Genomic DNA, 20,675 nt, shown 5'->3' with positions numbered 1-20,675 from the left:
TTCCGTCTGGGTAGCCTCCAACCTGATGGCATGAACATCGACTTCTCTAACTTCCGCTAATGCCCCACCTCCCCCTCGTACCCCATCTGTTACTTATTTTTCTACACACATTCTTTCTCTCACTCTCCTTTTTCTCCCTCTGTCCCTCTGCATATATCCCTTGCCCATCCTCTGGGTCCCCCCCGTCTTTCTTTCTTCCCGGACCTCCTGTCCCGTGATCCTCTCGTATCCCTTTTGCCAATCACCTGTCCAGCTCTTGGCTCCATCCCTCCCCCTCCTGTCTTCTCCTATCATTTTGGATCTCCCCCTCCCCTTCCCCCTCCAACTTTCAAATCCCTTACTCACTCTTCCTTCAGTTAGTCCTGACGAAGGGTCTCGGCCTGAAACGTTGACTGCACCTCTTCCTAGAGATGCTGCCTGGCCTGTTGCGTTCACCAGCAACTTTGATGTGTGTTGCTTGAATTTCCAGCATCTGCAGAATTCCTGTTGTTATCTGCAAAAGCTGATGCCTCAAAAAGGCGCCATCCATCATTAAAGACCCCCCCCCCCCACTACCCAGGACATGCCCAGTTCTCATTACTGCCTTCAGGGAGGAGCTACAGAAGCCTGATGGCACACACTCAGCACTTTAGAAACCACTTCTTCCCCGTCACCATCAGTCAGAGTCCATGAACCCGTAAACAGTATCACACTAGTTTGCTCTCTTTTTACACCATTCATTTATTATATATTTGTATAATTACTCTTCACTGCACATGTTTAGAAATTTATATATATAATGTACATATATATTTCTTATTGCAACCTAGTTTTTTATGTTTTGCACTGTACTGCTGCCACAAAACAAGTTCCACAACATGTGCCTATGATAATAAACCTGATTGTTACTTAAATTTTCAACCATAGCCCATTCAGACCTCCTTTTACATGGCTTCTAAACTAAAGGCAGTATTTTACTTTTCTATTATGCATTTTATAAATTCTAGCAGCAATATTTTAGATTCTCACAAATGCCTCTATCTTATTAGACAAATAATGGTCGTACAAATTCTAGTTATTCCACTTAAACTTCCTTCAGATCAACTGTTTGTCCTTTTATCATAACTGCATTACTCCTTTTGTAATCTTATTTCCTTCCCTTTGACATAACAGCTCAAGAACAGACACTGGCCCAGAATGTCAGTGCCAACCCAGCGCTAAATGAACGCTATCTAGCCGCACATAACCCAAATCCCTCCATCTCCCTGAATGTTCATGGTCTGTCTAGATGCCACTATTGTATTAACTTCCACTTCCACCCTCCACCACCTCTCACTCCTTTCGCCTACCTCACAGGGCATTCCAGACACTTACTGCATGCTGTATAAAAAAAACTTACGCATCTCTTTAAACTTTCCCTCTCTCATCTTAAAGCTATGCCCTCTAGTGCTTGACATGCCCACTCCTCACTTAATTTCCTCACGATTTCCTTTTATTATTTTACACAATTCTATCAGCTGGACCTTCAGACTCTGACACTCCAGAAGAAACAAATTCCTTATTTCCTCTTCTCCATTGTCATTGTCTCTATTCATGCTCAGCTCTTGTTTAACTTTTTAAACTTCCTTTTAACTTTTAAGGTTTTTAAAATTTTTTCACGTTTCCACGGCACACTGAAAACTACTCATCTTCGCGTACTGAGTATACTTTCCACCCACCACCTACAACGGCGTCCACGTTATTGGCTGGTAAAGTTTGAGCGACGCTAGTAATAGGCGGGTCGTCATTACGATCTCTAATGCTATTGGGTTTTAGTCACGTCAGTCACACGTTAGGCTTCCCTCTCATCGCTTCGGATTGGTTCTGGCTGACCATTCACTGATCTTCGTTGGCAGCAGCGGTTTTTTAGTGTGTGTTCGGCTTTGGCTCTCTGCTCCCCGGTGTGTGATCAGTGTCCGCGGCATTTTCTGGAATCAGCGTTTCTGCGGGAGCAGCAGTGATGAGTGGCGGCGTGTATGGCGGAGGTGAGGAGCGGCAGTTATTGCACCAGTCGACTTGGGATGTGTACATGGGTGTAGGCCCGGCCCAACTTTGCGTGGTTTGCCCTGTGCTTGGAGGAAGCCTGACGGGTGTAGGCCTGACCCGGCTCAGCTCAACCCACCCTTGCCGGCTGGCAGAATGGGAGATTACAGGCTTGGCGCGGCATAGCCCGGCGATATATGTGGGCGCACATCTCGGCAACAGGTTGTAGCGGGATCGATTCAAGGGCCGAATTAATCTCGCTCTCCCCTGGAACCGGCTCCTTTGAAGCCACTTGATTTGCCCATCCGCCTTGGTGAAAGAAAGGAACCGATGTGTTGAACTGTAGTACAGGAAGCCAACTCAAAGCTTCTGAGGGCTGGGGTCTTTTCACGTGAGCAAAGTTTACACTTAAATTATTTAGCCATAATTTAAAACTAAGAGTAAATTAATTGCATTGAATTTGAAAAATTCAGCTGGAGCCCTTGTGATTCTGAATATCCAAGTAATCGCAGCAGGCTGTTTACACTGGGATACGTTGTACGTCTATCCAACTGGAGTCAGAATCAGGATTTATTCTCACTGACTTGTTGTGGTTTGTTGTTTTGCGGCAGTAATACAGTACAAGACAAATGCTGTAAGTTACAAAATAAATAGTACAAAAGACAAACCACGAGGTAGTTTTCTTGCACCGTTCAGAATCTTACGGCGGAAGGGAAGAAGCTGTTCTTAAAACACTTGAGTGTGCGCTTCTGTGGTGGTAATGTCCCTGATTGGAAGGGTCTTTAGTGATGAAGGCTACCTTCTTGAGGTGCCTCAATGGCAGGGAGAGTTGTGGACTGCTACTATTTCAGTTCTTTAACTTGTAGGATATTGAGATTGTTGTAGTACTTCTCCTGCCGCACGGGCAGAGATTGAGAGCCGCAGCACCACTGGTGAGGACCACAAAGGTGTGATCAAGGGAGACAGGAGCATCTACAGGACTGTTTTGATTAGGTGGATTGGACAATATTCAAGGATTCGTCTTCAAATCTAAATGAATATGCCACAATTATCACTGACTTCAAGACCAATGTGGATAAGTGTGTGCCATAGAGAATATACTGGATATACCAAACCAAAAGCCAAGGAGACTTACACAGTCTGCTGAGGTCTAGATTTGTGGCATTCAAAGCCAGTGATTCAGAACTGTTCAAGAAGTCCAAGTATGACCTTCAGATAGCTATTTTAAGAGTGAACAAACAATTCTTACTGAATTTAGAGACGGAATTGGATGCACATCAGCTCTGGTGGGATGTGCAGGCCATTACTTCCTACAAGGTGAAACTGAACATCATAATAGTGTGATGCTTCACTCTCAGATGAGCTCAATGCATTTTATGCATGATTTGAAAGGGAGAATAAACTACTCCTGCGCGAATCCCTGTGATCTCTCTCTCAAAGGCCACAGTTAGAATATCCTTCAAGAGGGTGAACCCCCGCAAGGTATCAGGCCCCGATGGTGCACCTGGTACCTGTACACTGAAAGCATGTACCAACCAACTGGCAGGAGTGTTCAAGGATATCTTCAATTTCTCACTGCTGCAGCCAGAGGTTCCCACCCACTACAAAGGGTGCCCAAGAAGAGCAGGGTGAGTTGCCTTAATGACTACTGTTCAATTGCACACACCTCCTGTGGCGGAGAGCTTTGAGAGGTTGGTCATGGCCATAATCAACTGCTGCTTAAGCAAGGATCTGGACCCACTGCAATTTGCCTAATGTCGCAATAGGTCTATAGCAGCTGCAATCTCACTGGTTCTCCACATGCTTATGACCACCTGGACAGCAGCAATACCTACATCTGGCTGCTCAGTACTAATCATCAAGTTTCAAAACCTGTGCTTCTGTACCTCTCTTTGCAGTTGGATCATTGATTTCATCATCAACAGACCACATTCAGTGTGGGTCGGAAATAACATCTCGCTGACAATCAACATCCTCAAGGATGCATGCTTAGCCCACTCTGTTATGCTTTCTCTGCACCCATGACTGTGTGTCTAGACACAGATCCAACGCCATCTATAAACTTGCTAATGATATAACTGTTGGCAAAATCTCAAATGGTGACAAGAAGGTGTACTGGAGTGAAAGAGATCAGCTGGTTGAGTAATGTTGCAACAGCAACCTTGCACTTAGCATTAGTACGACTGAGGAATTGGTTATGGACTTCAGGAAGGGAAATGAGAAAAGGGAACACACATCAGTCCTCATTGAGGGATCAGCAGTGGAAAGGTTGAGCAGCTTCAAGTTCCTGGGTGTCATCTTCTCTGAAGATCTATCCTGGGCCCAACGTTGATGCAGTTACAAAGAAGGCATGTCAGCAGCTATATTTCATTTGGAGTTTGAACAGTTTTGGTATGTGACCAAAGACTAGCAAATTTCTACAGATGTACCATGGAGAGCAATCTAATTGGTTGCATCATAGTCTGGTAAAGAGGGGCCTCTGTGCAGTATCAGAAAAAGCTGCAGAGGGTTGTAAACTCAGCCAGCTCCATTAAGGGCACTAGTCTCCCCAGCAATGACAACATCTTCAATAATTTCAAAAAGGCGGTATCCATCATTAAAGACCACATCACCCTGGTCATGTCCTCTTCTCATTGCTACTATCAGGGAAAAGGCACCGGAGCCTGTAGAGACACACTCAGTCTTTTAGGAACTGCTTCTCTGAGATGATAACCTGCATTGCACTGAGGCTATGAAGACTGCTGTGCTCCATGCTCGCTAATACGATGAACTGATAAGCGAAGCTTTGCGCCTACTCTGGGCTGCTCCAGGGTTCAGAGCTGAGGACTCATTTTTAGTTTGGGATGCTATTGTTTGCTTCAATTGTTTGCATGATTTGTGGGTTTTTTTTGTAATTTTACTTTCTCTTACTGGTCTTTTATTTTTTTTTTCTTTAAATTGGGTTCTTTCAGGTCTCTTGCTTTGTGACTACCTGTGAGCAAGTAAATCTCCAGGTTGTATAATTTATACATTCTTTGATAATGAATGTACTTAGACCATGAATGTTACCTCACTATTATGCTCTTTTTGCACTAATTTATTTTTTATATATATTTCTTATTGTAACTTAGTTTTTATGTATTGCACTGTCGTGCCATGGTAAGACAACAGATCTCACAACATATGCCAGTGATACTAATCTGATTCTGATTATTATTGTCTGGCAATCCTTTGGAAGCTGGAGAATTGGAAAAGCTTATCCATGTCCTTTAAGACAGTATAAAGGATACTACAAAATGCAGAATAATGAAGATTGCTTGCAGATAGAAGCAAAATATTTTTAAAATGTTGCCAGCATATTATGCTTGTGACTGCAGATTTTGTTGATGGTACTGTCAAGTGGCCTTGCATGCTATACAAGCTTATTTGTTCAGAGGAGGAATAGACCAATCAAATTCTCAAGTCTGCACTGCCATTTAAAATCATGGTTGTTCAGACTATAATGATGCTATCAACCCTACCTCTGTCCAACCTTTGGTAAAGTTTGGTGCTTTGCTTTTCAAGTATCTACCTTCCACTACTTAAAAATATTCATAGATGCTGTTGAGGAAGAGAGTACTTAAGATTTACAATCCTATAAGAGAAAAATGTTCACCTCATCTGCCTTAAATGAAAATCCAATGCTCTAAAGCATTGGCCTATAGTTTTAGATTCTGTTACCAGAAGCATTCTCTCCACACCATGTGATGGTTAGTGGGGGTCCAGCATTTACTAAACAAATACCCTCTCCTTATTTTTCTAAATTTGAGAGGATGCAAGTTCCACCTGTCTGATCTTTCCTCGTAAGGCAAGCCATACTTCCTGGTATTAGCTTTCTGGTTGGATCACTGCAATAGATCTCTTCACAGACTTGTCCAAGTATGAATCGAAGAGCTCACTTCATAAGGTGAGAGTGACTGCCTTTGACATGAAAGCAAGTATTAACTGGCATAAAGGAACTTCAATAAAACTGGCATCCAGGGGAAGACATCCAATGGTTAGAATTGTACTTGGCTCAATTATGGTTGGGTTGGTTATTGGGGGTCCCTCACTGCAGCTCCAAGACATCACAGGAATAATTTTTTAGTGTTTTCTTGACCCATTCATCTTTAGCTGATTCATCAATGACTGCTCATCGTAAGCACAGAATTGGACATATTCAGATGTGCCCAATTTCACTTCTAACTCCATAAACCATTAAAGCATCCATGGATTTGCTCTTTCTGACCATGTCTAATCACAAGCCCCGAACTTCCACCTCCCCATCCTAACCCCACATCTGTTATTCAGGTGAAGAACTAACCAGCTTCAGAGGTGGAGTTCCATTTTTTTTGTAGCATTGGGCATCATGCTAAACACTGAGCTTTGGTATTTAGCATGTTACAGCAACTGTTTATATAAATTTAATAAAATTGCACCTTTTTCGTTACTTAGACTGAGGAATAAAAGCTATTTAGTGTATGTAGGTGAAGCCACCTGATTTCTATAGAATTTGAATACTGTAATAATAGAATTTTGCTTCATTACTATGCATCTTCATAGTACATCTTTATGCATTATTAGTTATCTCTGTAATGTTATTTAATTTTGTTTCGCAGATGAGGTTGGTGCCCTTGTGTTTGACATTGGATCATACACTGTTAGAGCAGGCTATGCTGGTGAAGATTGTCCAAAGGTAAGTTGTTACTATCTTTGATCAAATCCACACAAACATTTGCGATTCCACAGAGTAAACAATAAGGGAAGAGGGAATTAGCCAATGTGTATTTTATCTTGGAAATGTATTGTGAGCTAACTTTTCTTTTAAAGGCAGACTTTCCAACAGCTATTGGGATGCTGTTGGAGAGAGATGATGGGAGCACTCCAATGGAAATCGAAGGAGACAAAGGAAAGCCAAGTGGCACAACTTATTTTATTGACACAAACTCTCTGCGAGTTCCCAGACAAAATATGGAAGTTATCTCTCCTTTGAAAAATGGAATGAGTAAGTCAACAACTTAAATAGATAATTTATCTTCTATCGCAAAGGTCTCTTTTGAAAATTACTTTTTCTTATTCTGTTTTCTCTTGAACACTTTCCATTACATTATTCATGCAGGTTTTGGTGAGTGTTGATCTTATGTGGACCAGGTTTGGGAGAGACTGGATTTGTACCAAAGCCCTATTCTCTTCGCATCAGATCAGCTTAAGTGCCTCTTTTTCCTCATTTGTAACACAAGTTCTCATGACCCAATTATGAAAACCTTATCACCATTGTAGTGAAGTTCATCTAACTCAACATAGCCTAAACTTGAAATATTTCGTCATTACTTTTATAAGGATATCAAAAGGGCATTTTATTCCCTCGTAATATATTTATCCTTTCCTCAAGGATAAATTTAGTATGATTGATATATGTTGGTTGTATCATCCTCATTATGCTGGTATTTACAACTACTAGGTTAATGACACGTTCTCAGGATGGGGATTTGAAAATATTGCTTAATTAATTTTTCAAATTGTGCATTTCATCGTCACAAATCTAACAATTCTAAAAATAAAATTCTCATTTTGTTCTAGATTATTTAAAAGGTAGATCTAGGTTGGCTGACCTTTCAAAATCGGATTTATTTTCACTAGCATATGATGTAAAATTTGTTGTTTCGAGGCAGCAGTACTTTGTAAAGATGAAAATCTAAATTACTGTACGAGCAAATGAAAAAATAAGTGAAATAATGAGGTGGTGTTCTTTGGTTATGGATCAACCAAAAATCTGATGGAGGGGGAAAGAGCTGTTCTTCAATTGTATAGTCTGTCTTCAGGTTCCTATAACTCCTTCATGATCGTAACAAGAAGAGGGTATATTCCACATGGTGAGGGTCCTTAATGATGGATGCAGCCTTCTTGAGACACCACATCTGAAGTTGTCCTCAGTTGTGGGGAGAATTGTGCCCATGATGGATCTGGCTGGGTTTACAATCCTCTCTAAGGCTCTTGTGATGTTTTTCCATTGGAACCTCCATATCAGACTGTGATGCAGCCAGTTAGAATGCTCTCCACTGCACACCTGTAGGAGTCTTTGGTGACATACCAAATCTCCTCAAACTCCTAATGAAGTAGAGTCGCTGGTGTGCCACCTTCATAATTGCATCAATGTATTGGGCTCAGGACAGATCCTCCAAGACCTACCTCTCCCTGCATCACTCATTAACTTCCTTGTCCGGATCTTTTTGTTCCTTTCTTTCTTTGTCCACTGCTTTTTCCCTTCAGTTGTCATTTTCATAGAGATTCATAAATTGAAACAGGCCCTTTTGAGCACTTGGTCCACTACGTTATATTATGCTCACCAGGATACTTCTGCCTCCACCACCCACCTAGGCATTGTGTTTAGGATCTTCTGTTCATTCTCTATCCATTAAAACAAACTGTTGCTATATTTATATTTCACAGGAGCTGATGTTTGTTTTCCAAATGTACACTTGCAAGTTAATTTTTCTTTACCTGACATCTACATTAAAATCCTTGTCCTCCTAATTACAAAATGAAAAGCACTACATGGTCATAGTCATACTTTATTGATCCCGGGGGAAATTGGTTTTCGTTACAGTTGCACCATAAATAATTAAATAGTAATAAAACCATAAATAGTTAAATAGTAATATGTAAATTATGCCAGGAAATAAGTCCAGGACCAGCCTATTGGCTCAGGGTGTCTGACCCTCCAAGGGAGGGAGGAGTTGTAAAGTTTGATGGCCACAGGCAGGAATGACTTCCTATGACGCTCTGTGTTGCATCTCGGTGGAATGAGTCTCTGGCTGAATGTACTCCTGTGCCCAACCAGTACATTATGTAGTGGATGGGAGACATTGTCCAAGATTGTCAACATCACTGGCCTTATGAGTGAGTTTGTTGATTCTGTTGGTGTCTGCTACCCTCAGCCTGCTGCCCCAGCACACAACAGCAAACATGATCACACTGGCCACCACAGACTCGTAGAACATGCTCAGCATTGTCCGGCAGATGTTAAAGGACCTCAGTCTCCTCAGAAAATAGAGACGGCTCTGACCCTTCTTGACCCTCAAAAACACAATAAGATAAAGAACACAATAATAAAAAAGCACAATAAATATAAATATATAAGATAGCTTGTACATTGAATGTATGGCCATAAGGTGATGCTAGGCACAGGAGTGTCTGTACATAAGGCGCCTGACAGGAAATGATAAAGTATTGGGGTTGTGGAGGAGTGGGTTGATCAGCCTTGTTTATTAGGAATGCTACTTTATAGAAATGTTATTGCTGGGTACATAATCAGTGAAATTGTGGTACACACGAGATTTCATGGTATTGGACTTGACCAGCTTCAAATCATGATCTTTTTGTGGTTGTGTGGCATTGTAAATGTAACAACCCATGATAATCAAATGCCTGAAATGGATTGTCATGCTATATGTTTATTTCTAAATAATAGTTTAACTTAGTTGCATCTATAACCAAGATTGAGTTAAGATAAATTGTTAAAGTATTTCAATTGAAATTGATCTGATGTAAAGGCTTTAAATCTTGTACTTGTAGTTGAAGACTGGGATAGTTTTCAGGCGATTCTGGACCACACATATAAGAATCATATAAAATCTGAAGCTGGTCTCCATCCTGTTTTGATGTCTGAGGCACCAGTAAGTAATATTGGATTTCTATGTTTTGTATCCAAGTATAACAAACAGTTGAACAGAATATAAAAAGCACTAGATAAAAATAGCATATTACCATCTCAACATATCCCATTGCTTTCAAAGTGGAGTGGTGGGGTGGCAGTTCATTTGTTCATGGAACATTTCCAGAGTCCGCTATGTTACCATAGAAAAGTAAGACAGTATCTACATTTGGGGATTCGAAAAGATATGTATAATATTGATGTGTTACTTGTCCCTTGGCCTTAAGCACATCTTGACATTTAGCTTATGCAGCTTTGACTAAGGTTGAACACCTGTTTTTTGTGCATGCCGTGTTGTGAAGGGAGACCTCATGAATGAATCAGGAAAAAGTACCGTCCAGGCAGGTGGAAATATTAGATATTACAGTTAAGCAAAATGCTTGCATGAGGTAAACTGTTTAGTTTATATATAAAAGATCTTTTGTGGATTGAGAGGCCAGTGAGGGAAGACACTTAAAGCTTTATCATGTCACTAATTTCCCCCTGTCTAACTTAATTAATTTACTTAATAGGTGTGATAACTCAATTTCACATATTAAGCTTGTACACTGGGTTCTGTGTTGATGATGCACATTATTTTCATTATGGAAATCTATAAACAATATAATTTGGGAACAAAATAATCATTTTGTAAAATTGCTTTAATTCTTCAGTTATGTGATTGTTGTGTCTTAATGAATTGTTTATATTTTTCTGTTTTTTTTTAATATAGTGGAATACACGGGCAAAGAGGGAACGACTTACTGAGCTGATGTTTGAACATTATAATATCCCAGCATTTTTCTTGTGTAAAACAGCAGTGCTCACAGCGTATCCTTCACTGAACTATTTTTTTTCAATTATGAATGAAACTGGCAGTTTTAAAAATCAGTTGCACATTCCCACTTGGAAGGAAAACATGTTGGGACATAAACAGGAAGTTAATTACCATTATATAGATATGTTTAGTAGCTTTTCAATAACTAAACATAAAAGTTAATTAACTTAAAGGCCACAGGCTCAGTTTTATACTGTATTTCCTCTGATTCATCAACTGTCTTTGCATCAAAAATTGTGAAGCAGTTTAAGCATTAAATATCTCTGAAACACAATCTGTAGAGCGCACCAGTTTCAGAATAGATATGCAAATTTAAAATAAATAGACCCATATCGACCATGTAGAATTTTAAGTATGAGTGTCATAGTCATGCCGTAGGATAATGTTGCTAAGCAGCATCAGAACGCACAATTAGTACTCTTCAGAAATATGACAGATTATGAATGAAAATGCTGTTTTAAAATTTCAGTGGCTTCACTTCACAATTTAGTTTCATGTTTGTCTTTATTTTCCTTTACTCACTGAATTAGATTTGCAAATGGCCGTTCTACTGGTTTAGTTTTAGACAGTGGAGCCACACATACCACAGCTATTCCTGTACACGATGGATATGTTCTGCAGCAAAGTAAGTATCGAGGAAAATTTTGATGCTGAAGTATGTAATATAAACATTGTTAATTCTTTTTAAGAAATCTTTCAAGGGATACAGATGTTAATGTAAAAAAAAATTAGATCCCGTGAATGCTTGCTTCTGACCCCACCCACTCTTTAACAACACCATTCAGTGCTCCCTATCTTGATGTTACCTGACCTCCTTGTTCCTGTCTGTCTCTATCTACCTCATTTTGGCTTTTTAAAAAAAAAAACCTGAAGTATTAGGATTTTTTTTTTCTCAAATCTCTGTGTATGACTTTAAATGGCAAACTTTAAATGTCATTGAAACAATGCTGACTTCCATGTGAATGCTGGAAACTTTTTTTTGTCCTTCAATAATTTTAGGCATTGTTAAGTCACCACTCGCAGGAGACTTCATTTCCATGCAGTGCAGAGAACTGTTTCAGGAACTGAATGTGGAAATAATCCCACCATATATGATTGCTTCAAAGGTGAGGTGAAAGCTAAAGTATATGTACATGTGTTTGTAAAAACAGTCCTCCACATTGTTAATATTATAGCTTGACGTTGGAACATAAATGTTTGTAAACTCAGTCTAAGATATAAGTAAGTAACAAATAAATACTTTGTGGATATATGGTCTACCCTTTGGTGGTATTTCTGAAAATCTTGTGCTTTTAAATAAATATTCAAGCTGGACACTGTAACTGTATAAGTAAAGCAGCTCCTGGTCTTGAATGTGTGTTCCAGTGAGTAACACCATAACAATCACTAATTATTGAGAATCCTGGCTGATTGTCTCAATTCATGTCTAAGTTAAATAAGTCAACTACAGGTATTAAATTGTTCTCTCAAGTGAAATTTTTTAACTGTTTACAATAGCAAACTATGTGCTGCTGTCCTGGTTAATTTTCCAGTTATGCACAGATCCTGTCAAACCTTCTGAAGCGCTATTCTGCATATCTAGTTCAGCAAAATCTGATGCATTATTATTGGTGCAATGGATACAGAGGTGTTGTAATAACTTCTAAGATTTTCTTTATATGCTACTTCTAGAGTTAAAGTAGAGCTGAAAAGCAAAAATGTGTAACAATTTACTCCCATTGCTGTTCTCATAGGAGTCAGTGCGTGAAGGAGCTCCTCCTAATTGGAAGAAGAAAGAGAAGTTACCTCAGGTTACACGGTCATGGCACAACTACATGTGTAATGTAAGAAATGTTAACCCAGCTCAATGAGTTATATGAAACTAACAACAAGTTTACTAGTTTATGTATATTTAGGGGAAGTAAACAATTTCTGAAATCTGAGTTCAGAAATTACATTTCTAGTCATAGTGATTTGCCAGGGGTCCCCGACCTTTTTTGCACCGCGGACCGGTTTAATATTGACAATATTCTTGCGGACCAGCTGACAGGGGTGGGGTGGGGGCATTGAAGTTCAACAGTGTGTGACAGGGAATGAGGAAAGGTGCAGCTGACTCATATCGTTTCCTCGTGGCCTGGTAGCACATACTTTGCGGCCCAGTGGTTGGCGACCACTGATTTTAGACTATATGGTATTTAGAACCAGGTTGAATATCACTGGAACATATGTGAAATTTGTTGTTTTATGGCAGCGGTACATTGCAATACATAAAAAAACTAAATTACAATAAGTACAGATAAAAAAATTGCATTAGGTGGTTCAAACTGAGAATGGAAAAAAGAAAATGAGGTAGTGTTCATGGATTCATTGTCCGTACACAAATCTGGCAGAGCAGAAGAAGCTCTTCCTGAAACATTGAGTTTGTGTCTTCAGGCTCTTGTACCTCCTTGATGATAGCACCTCCAAACCAGGTAGTGATACAATCAGTTAGGATACTCTCCGCATCTATAGAAATTTACAAATGTCTTTGGTGACATATCAAATCTCCTGAAACTCCTAATAAAATATAGCTGCTGCTGTGCCTTCTTTGTAATTTAATCAATATGTTGGGCCCAAGACAGATCTTCAGAGATATTGACATCCAGGAACTTGAAACTGCTCACTCTTTCCACTGCTGATCCCTCAATGAGGACTGGTGTGTGTTCTCTTAACTTCCCCTTCTTGTAGTCCACTCTCAATTCCTTGGTCTTACAGCCGTGGAGTGCAAGGTTGTTGTTGTGACACCACTCAACCAGCAGACTGATCGCATTCCTGTCCGCCTTCTCATCACCATCTGAGATTCTGCCAGCGACAGTTGTGTTGTTGGCAAATTTATAGATGGTGTTTGAGCTGCGCCTAGCCACAGAATCCTGGGTGTAGAGAGAGTAGGGCAGTGGGTTAAGCACACAATCTTGAGGTGTGCTTTTGTGGATTGCCATCGAGGAGATATTTATTCTGACATGCACAGACTGTGGTCTCCCAATGAGGAAGTCAAGGATCCACTTGCAGAGGGAGCACAAAGGCTCAAAGATTTTGGAGCTATTGGAGCAGTATTTAAAAGTACTGTAAGTTGCATAAATTTATATTGACTTTGCAATATTAGTTTATTGTTATTTCAAAATTTCTATCAATTTCAAGTGTACAGGTCGGTGTGAAAACTGAATCTGTAGCTTAGTTTTTGTGTGGATTTGAGAGTTAAATATAGCTCTGGCCTTAAGAACAATTAAAAATGTGCTTGTTGTATAAGCACTTCCCATTTGTTAGAAAGCCTGGTCTCTAGGGAGGAGGTTGGTATCTCAAATGTTTTCTTTTTGCAGTAATTTATTGTAAATTTGTATCCATCTTCACTCTGTTCTTGGGTTTGATATGGTGGGTCATTTGAGTAAATGTTCTAAGCAGAAACAGAAAATATTCATCAAGTCTATTCTGCTGATTATTTACAGGATTTAATTACCAGCATTTACAGTTTGATGTTTTTTGCCCATTGCTTTGAGCGCCCCCACTTAAAAGTCTGACTTCCAATGTCTGCTAAGTTCTTACTGCAATATTAATGGATAAATACTTCCAAGCTGATATTAATGTCTAAGATTATTGATTTTGAGAATTAAGTCAGGATAGCTTTGGTTTTCCAGCTGGGGAAATAAATTGAAAGGACAAATATATCCATGATGAATGGCAGGTGTGAAAGAGGGAGTTGTCCAAATCAGGCTATTATCTCAATTTTAGCTGCTGGTACTATGAATTACAAAGGATTTACATCATAGATTACTCAATTCAGAGAGATTAGTAAAGCAATTGTATTTATCTACTTTTGAAACTAAGTTATGTAGAAATAAGTTAATTGTAAATTTCATGATGCTGGTAATGGATGATAGGGGTTTTTATGAAGTTGTTAGCGCATTACTGATAATATAAATTTTCAGGAAGTGATTCAGGATTTCCAAGCTTCGGTGCTACAGGTGTCTGATTCATCGTACGATGAACAGTAAGTAGCAGATATTCATGTTAATTTTTGACTGGCATCATTGTTATTCCTTAGATTTTAAAAATTGAACTTTTCCCTTTTTTCTCCACAGAGTGGCTGCACAAATGCCCAGTGTTCATTATGAATTTCCAAATGGTTATAACTGTGATTTTGGAGCTGAGAGACTGAGAATTCCAGAAGGCTTGTTTGATCCTTCCAATGTCAAGGTATTAAATTGATAAGTGAAGTTCAAAGCAAATTTATTATCAAAGTACATGCACGTCACCATATACAACCCTGAGATTCATTTTCTTGTGGGCATACTCAATAAATCTATAAGACCACAGGACACAGGAGCAAAATTAGGCCACTCAGCCCATTGAGTCTGCTCTGCCATTCAATCATGGCTGATCCTTTTTTCTTTTTCTTTTTCTTCTTCTTTTTCTCCTCAACCCCAGTTCCCAGCCTTCTCCCCGTAGTCATTGATGCCATCTCCAATCAAGAACCGATCAATCTCTGCCTTAAATACACCCAGCGACCTGGCCTCCACAGCTACACTTGGCAACAAATTCACCACCCTCTGGTTAGAGAAATTTCTCCACATCTCTGTTTTGAAAGGGTGCCCCTCTATCCTGAGGCTGTGCCCTCTTGTCCTAGACTCTACCACCATGGGAAACATCCTTTCCACATCTACTCTGTCTAGGCCTTTCAATATTCGAAAGGTTTCAGTGAGATCCTCCCCCCACCATCCTAAATTCCAGCAAGTACATACCCAGCGTCATTAAACGTTCCTATATGATAACCTTTTCATTCCTGGAATCAGCCTTGTGAAGCTCCTCTGGACCCTCTCCAATGCCAGCACAATTCTTCCAAAACTACACAATATCAAGGTGAGGCCTCACCAGTGCCTTTATCCTGCTCTTGTATTCTAGACCTCTTGAAATGAATGCTAACATTGCATTTGCCTTCCTCACCACCAACTAAACCTGCCAGTTAACCTTTAAGGTGTTCTGTACAAGGACTCCCAAGTCCCTTTGCATCTCAGATTTTTGGATTTTCTCCCTGTTCAGAAAATGGTCTGTACATTTATTTTTACTACCAAAGTGCATGACTGTGCATTTTCCAACACTATATTTCATTTGCCACTTTCTTGCCCATTCTCCTAATCTGTCTAAGTCCTTGTGCATCCTACCCATTTCCTCAACACTACCTGCCCCTCGAATCTTCATATCATCTGCAAACTTGGCAACAAAGCCTTCTATTTCATCATCCAAATCATTTATATACAGCACAAAAAGAAGTGGTCCCAAAACAGACCCCTGTGGAGCACCACTAGTCACTGGCAGCCAACCAGACAAGGATCCTTGTAATACCACAGGCTCTTAACTTGATAAGGAGTCTCAAGTGTGGCACCTTGTCAAAGGCCTTCTGAAAGTCCAAATATACAAAATCCACTGCATCCCCTTTATCTATCCTACTTGTAATCTCCTCAAAGAACTCCAAAAGGTTCTTCAGGCAGGATTTTCTCTTGAGGAAACCATGCTGACTTTATCCTATCTTGACTCTTAACATCTTTCCAACCATGGAGGTCAGGTTAGCTGGTCTATAATTTCCTTTCTGCTGTTGTCCTCCTTTCTGAAAGAGCGGAGTGACATTTGCAATTTTCCAGTCCTCTGGCACCATGCAAGAGTCCAATGATTTTTGAAAGGTCATTTCTAATGCCGCCACAATCTCTAATGCTACCTCTTTCAGAACCCTAGGGTGCAGTTCATCTGGTCTGGGTGACTTTTTGAGCACCTTCTCCCTTGTAATGGTAACTGCAGCCACCTCTCTTCCTTCACACATAACATCTGGAACACTGCTAGTGTCTTCCACAGTGAAGATTGATCCAAAATACTCATGTAGTTCATCAGAAATCTCCTTGTTCCCTGTTATTATTTCTCCTGCCTCATTTTCTAGCGGTCCTATATCCACTCACATCGCTTCTATTTTTTTTTTTACATACTTGAAAAAGCTTTTACTATCCACTTTGATATTATTTGCTAGCTTGCTTTCATATTTCATTTAAAAATTTCCCAGTCCTCCATCTTCCCACTAATTTTTGCTTTTTTGTATGCCCTCTCTTTTGTTTTTACGTTAGCTTTGACTTCTCTTGTCAGCCATTTGAGTATTTCTTCATTTTTGGAATACACATGTCCTGCACCTTCCTCATTTTTCCCAGAAATGCACACCATTGCTGCTCTGCTGACATCCCTTCCAGCAGCTTCTTCCAATTTACTTTGGCCAACTCCTCTCTCAAACCACTGTAATTTCCCTTACTCCACTGAAATACTGCTACGTCAGACTTTACTTTCTTCCTATCAAATTTCAAGTTGAACTCAGTCATATTATAATCACTGGTTCCTAAGGGTTCCTTTACCTTAAGCTCCATAATCGCCTCCAGTGTATTACATACACCCAATTCAGTATAGCTGATCCCCTAGTAGGCTCAAAGGCAAAATGCTGTAAACAGCCATCTCTCAGGCATTCATCAAACTCACTCTCTTGAGATCTATTAGCAACCTATAGAAAAATAACCGTAACAGAATCAATGAAAAGACTGCACCATATTAAACATTCAATCAATGTGCAGAAGACAACAAACTGCAAATACAAAAAGAAAGAAATAATAAGTAATAAATATCGAGAACATGAAATGAAGAGTCCTTGAAAGTGAGTCTTTTGGTTGTGGGAACATTTCAGTGATGGGGCAAATGAAGTTTAGTGAAGTTATCTCATTTTGTTTCAGTGCCTGATGGCTGAGGGGTAGTAACTGTCCCTGAACCTAGTGGTGTGTGTCCTGAGGCTCCTGAACCACCACCATCATGGCAACCGCGTGAGGAGAGGTGGTGGGGTCCTTGATGATGGATGCTGCTTTCCTGCGACAGTGTTTCATGTAGATGTGGTCAGTGCTGGGAGGGCTTTACCTGTGATCGACTAGGCTGTATCACTACTTTTTGTATGATTTTCCATCCAAGAGCATTGGTGTTTCCATACCAGGCAGTGATGCAGCCCGTCAGTATACTCTTCACAACACATCTGTAGAAGCTTGTCAAAGTTTTAGATGTCATGCCAAATATCCGTAAACTCCTAAGGAAACAGAGGTACTGCTGTGCTTTCGTCGTAATTGCACTTGCGTGCTGGACCCAGGACAGGCCCTCCAAAATAATAACAGCGAAAAATTTAAAGTTGCTGACCCTCTCCACCTCTGATCTTCTGATGAGGACTGGCTCATGGACCTCTGGTTTCCTTCTCCGGAAGTCAATAATTAGCTCCTTGGTCTTGCTGACATTGAGTAAGATCTCCCTCCTATATGCTGATTCATTATGTTTGAATTGACCAATGACGGTGGTGTCATCAGCAAACTTGAAAATGGCATTGGAGCTGTGCTTAGCCACACAATCATAAGTGTAAAGCAAGTAGTGTAGGGGGCTATGGACACATCCTTTTGTTGCACCTGTGCTGATGGAGATCATGGAAGAGATGTTGTTACCAATCTGAACTGGGGTCTGCAAGTGAGGAAATCAAGGATCCAATTGCACAAGGAGGTATTGAGGGCCAAGGTTTAGGAGCTTATTGATTAGTTTTGAGGGGATGATGGTATTGAATGCTGAGCTGCAGTCGATAAAGATCATCCTGATGTATGCACCTTTGCTGTCCAGATGTTCCAGTCGAAGTAAATTTAATATTTTGAACCAACAGAACAAAAAAAACTGTGAAGGTTACCATGTGACTTGCTTATAACCTTGTAGGTGATGCTTAGGAAAATACATGTACCGGTGAATTTCCATTACTTTTTTCAGCATGGGGTCACTGTAACAGATGTGTATACACACAGCTCATTTACTAATACCTGAAGAGACCAAGTAGTATTTAACATAGCAAAACACATATAATGCTGGAGAAACTCAGCAGGTCAGTCAACATCTATGGAAATGAATATAGTGAAATGGTCAGTGTTTCAGGCCAAGACCCTGGAATGGAAGAGGGAAGAAACCAGAATAAGAAGGTGGGAGAGGGTGAGGAGGACCGGCTAGAAGGTGATGGGTGAAGCCAGGTTGGTGAGGGAGGGAGGGATGAAGTAAGAAGCTGGGATGTTCTGTTTCCCTTTGTAGAAGGCCTTGAAGCTCTCTGGTTCTTTCTCAACAACAGTCCCGACCAGTTACCCTCTACCACCACGCTGCTTCTCCAAAGGGCCGGAGAAGAATAAATCTGAAAAGGGAATAGAGTGGATCATGGAGGAAGGGAAGAAGGAGAGACAGCAGGGAGGTGATTGGCAAACTGACCTCTAACCTGCTGAGGCTAGGAGGCAACTCTCAGACACCTCTTCTTACTTACCCCTTGAAAAAGGACCCCACTCAGAACCATCAGAAAATTGTCTCCAGCACCACCAACCTCATTAATCTCATCAACTCTGGAGATCTCCTATCCACAGCCACCAGCCACAGACTCCTTACTATGCACTGTCCTACGCACCTTCTACCCAGGATCCACAAACCTAACTGGGTAGGCCCATTGTTTCTGCCTGCTCTTGTCCCACTGAGCTCTGTCTGCATACCTTGACGCTGTTTTATCCCCTTTGATTCAATTCCTTCCCACCTACTTATGTGACACTTCACATCTTTTTGATCTCTTCAACAACTTTCAATTCCATGGCCCTGATCACTTCATTTTGACCATGGATGTCCAGTCCATAAACACTTTCAAGAAGACCTTAAAGCTCTCCGCTTCTTTTTTGATAACAGGTCCGATCAGTTTCCTTCCACCACCACCACCCTCCTCCTCCTGGTGGAATTGTTGAGTACTCGCCCTCAGCAATTTCTCTTCCAACTTCTTTCATTTTCTGCAAGCTCAAGGTTGTAGCAATGGGCACTCACATAGGCCCCAGCAATGCCTGCACTTTCATTGGCAATGTGGTAATGCTGCCCAACTCTTTTTGTGCTACACTGATGACTGCATTGGTGCAGTTTTATGCACCCATGCTGAGCTTGTCAATCTCACTAGTTTTGCCTACAGCTTCCACCTTGCCCTTAGATTCACTTCATCCATTTCTGACACTTCTCTTTCTTGATCTTTCTTTCTCCATCCTGGAGACAAACTTTATCTTTTATAAATCCATTGATTCCAGTGGCTATCGTGACTATACCTCTTCCCGTCCTGTCTCCTGTGATAATGCCATTCCTTTTTGTCAGTTCCTTTGTCTGCACCACATCTGTTCCCAGGATGAGGCTTTCCATTTCCCCGACATCTGCACTTGCCCCATCTTCCCGCTGCCTTAACAGGGATCAAGTTCCTCTTGTCCTCAGCCTACCACTCCATGAGCCTGCGCATCCAATACATTATTCTGCACAACTTCCACCTTCTCCAAAGGGATCCTACCACCAAACACACCTTTATCTCCCCATCCACCTTGTGTAGGGATTGCTCCCTGTTCCTTTTATCCCTCCCCACTAATCTTCCTATTGGCACTTATCCCTGTAAGTGGTAGACGTGCTACACCTGCCCACTCACCTTGTTCTTCACTTCTATTCAGGGCCTCTAACAGTCCTTCCAAGTAGACAACAGCAACAGATGTGAACACTTCGTATGCAAATCTGTTGGGGTCATTTATTTACTGTATCTGGTGCTCCTGGTGAGACCTGATGTAGAGTGAGGGACCATCTTGTCGAGCACCTTAGCTCCATCCTTAGAGAGTGGAATTTCCTGGTGGCCAATCATTTCAATTCCTATCCGATTCCAACATGTTGGTCCATGGCCTCTTCTGTCACAATGAGGCAACTCTCAGGAGAAACAACACTGCATACAGTATTTTGTCTAGGTAGCCCTCCAACCTGATGGCGTGAACATCAATTTCTCCAACTTCCCATATTTTCTTTACCTCCTCCTCCCCTCTTTATTTCTCCAGTCTGGCCTCTTACCTGTTTTCTTCATCTGCCTATCTCCTTCCCTTTCTCTTATGATCCAGTCTCCTCTCCTATTAGACTCCTTTTTCTCCAGCGCTTTGCATTTTCCAACTTCTTACTTCATCCCCTTCCCCCACCCACTTGGCTTTACCTTATAGCTTGTTACCCTCCTCCACCTTTTTACTCTGACATCTTCCCTCTTTCTTTCCAGTCCTGATGAAG

General features: G+C 40.8%; 1 protein-coding gene across 1 annotated transcript in view; it reads left to right on the top strand.

Moving 5' to 3' along the window:
- Positions 1-1,862: 1,862 nt before the first annotated feature.
- The window catches only part of actl6a (actin-like 6A), a 30,443-nt gene continuing 11,630 nt past the window's right edge, over positions 1,863-20,675 (top strand). Inside the window, exons 1-10 of the mRNA XM_072255319.1 lie at positions 1,863-2,003; positions 6,618-6,694; positions 6,829-7,003; positions 9,574-9,674; positions 10,425-10,522; positions 11,060-11,154; positions 11,529-11,635; positions 12,263-12,352; positions 14,471-14,532; positions 14,624-14,738. Of these exons, the coding sequence (XP_072111420.1) occupies positions 1,979-2,003; positions 6,618-6,694; positions 6,829-7,003; positions 9,574-9,674; positions 10,425-10,522; positions 11,060-11,154; positions 11,529-11,635; positions 12,263-12,352; positions 14,471-14,532; positions 14,624-14,738 (945 nt within the window). The 5' untranslated portion in view covers positions 1,863-1,978. The remainder of the gene's footprint in view (positions 2,004-6,617; positions 6,695-6,828; positions 7,004-9,573; positions 9,675-10,424; positions 10,523-11,059; positions 11,155-11,528; positions 11,636-12,262; positions 12,353-14,470; positions 14,533-14,623; positions 14,739-20,675) is intronic.

The sequence above is a fragment of the Mobula birostris genome, chromosome 4, assembly GCF_030028105.1.
Source record: "Mobula birostris isolate sMobBir1 chromosome 4, sMobBir1.hap1, whole genome shotgun sequence".
Taxonomy (NCBI): Eukaryota; Metazoa; Chordata; class Chondrichthyes; order Myliobatiformes; family Myliobatidae; genus Mobula; species Mobula birostris.
The sequence above is the reverse complement of the archived record's forward strand: the minus strand, read 5'-3'. Positions and strand labels throughout refer to the sequence as shown.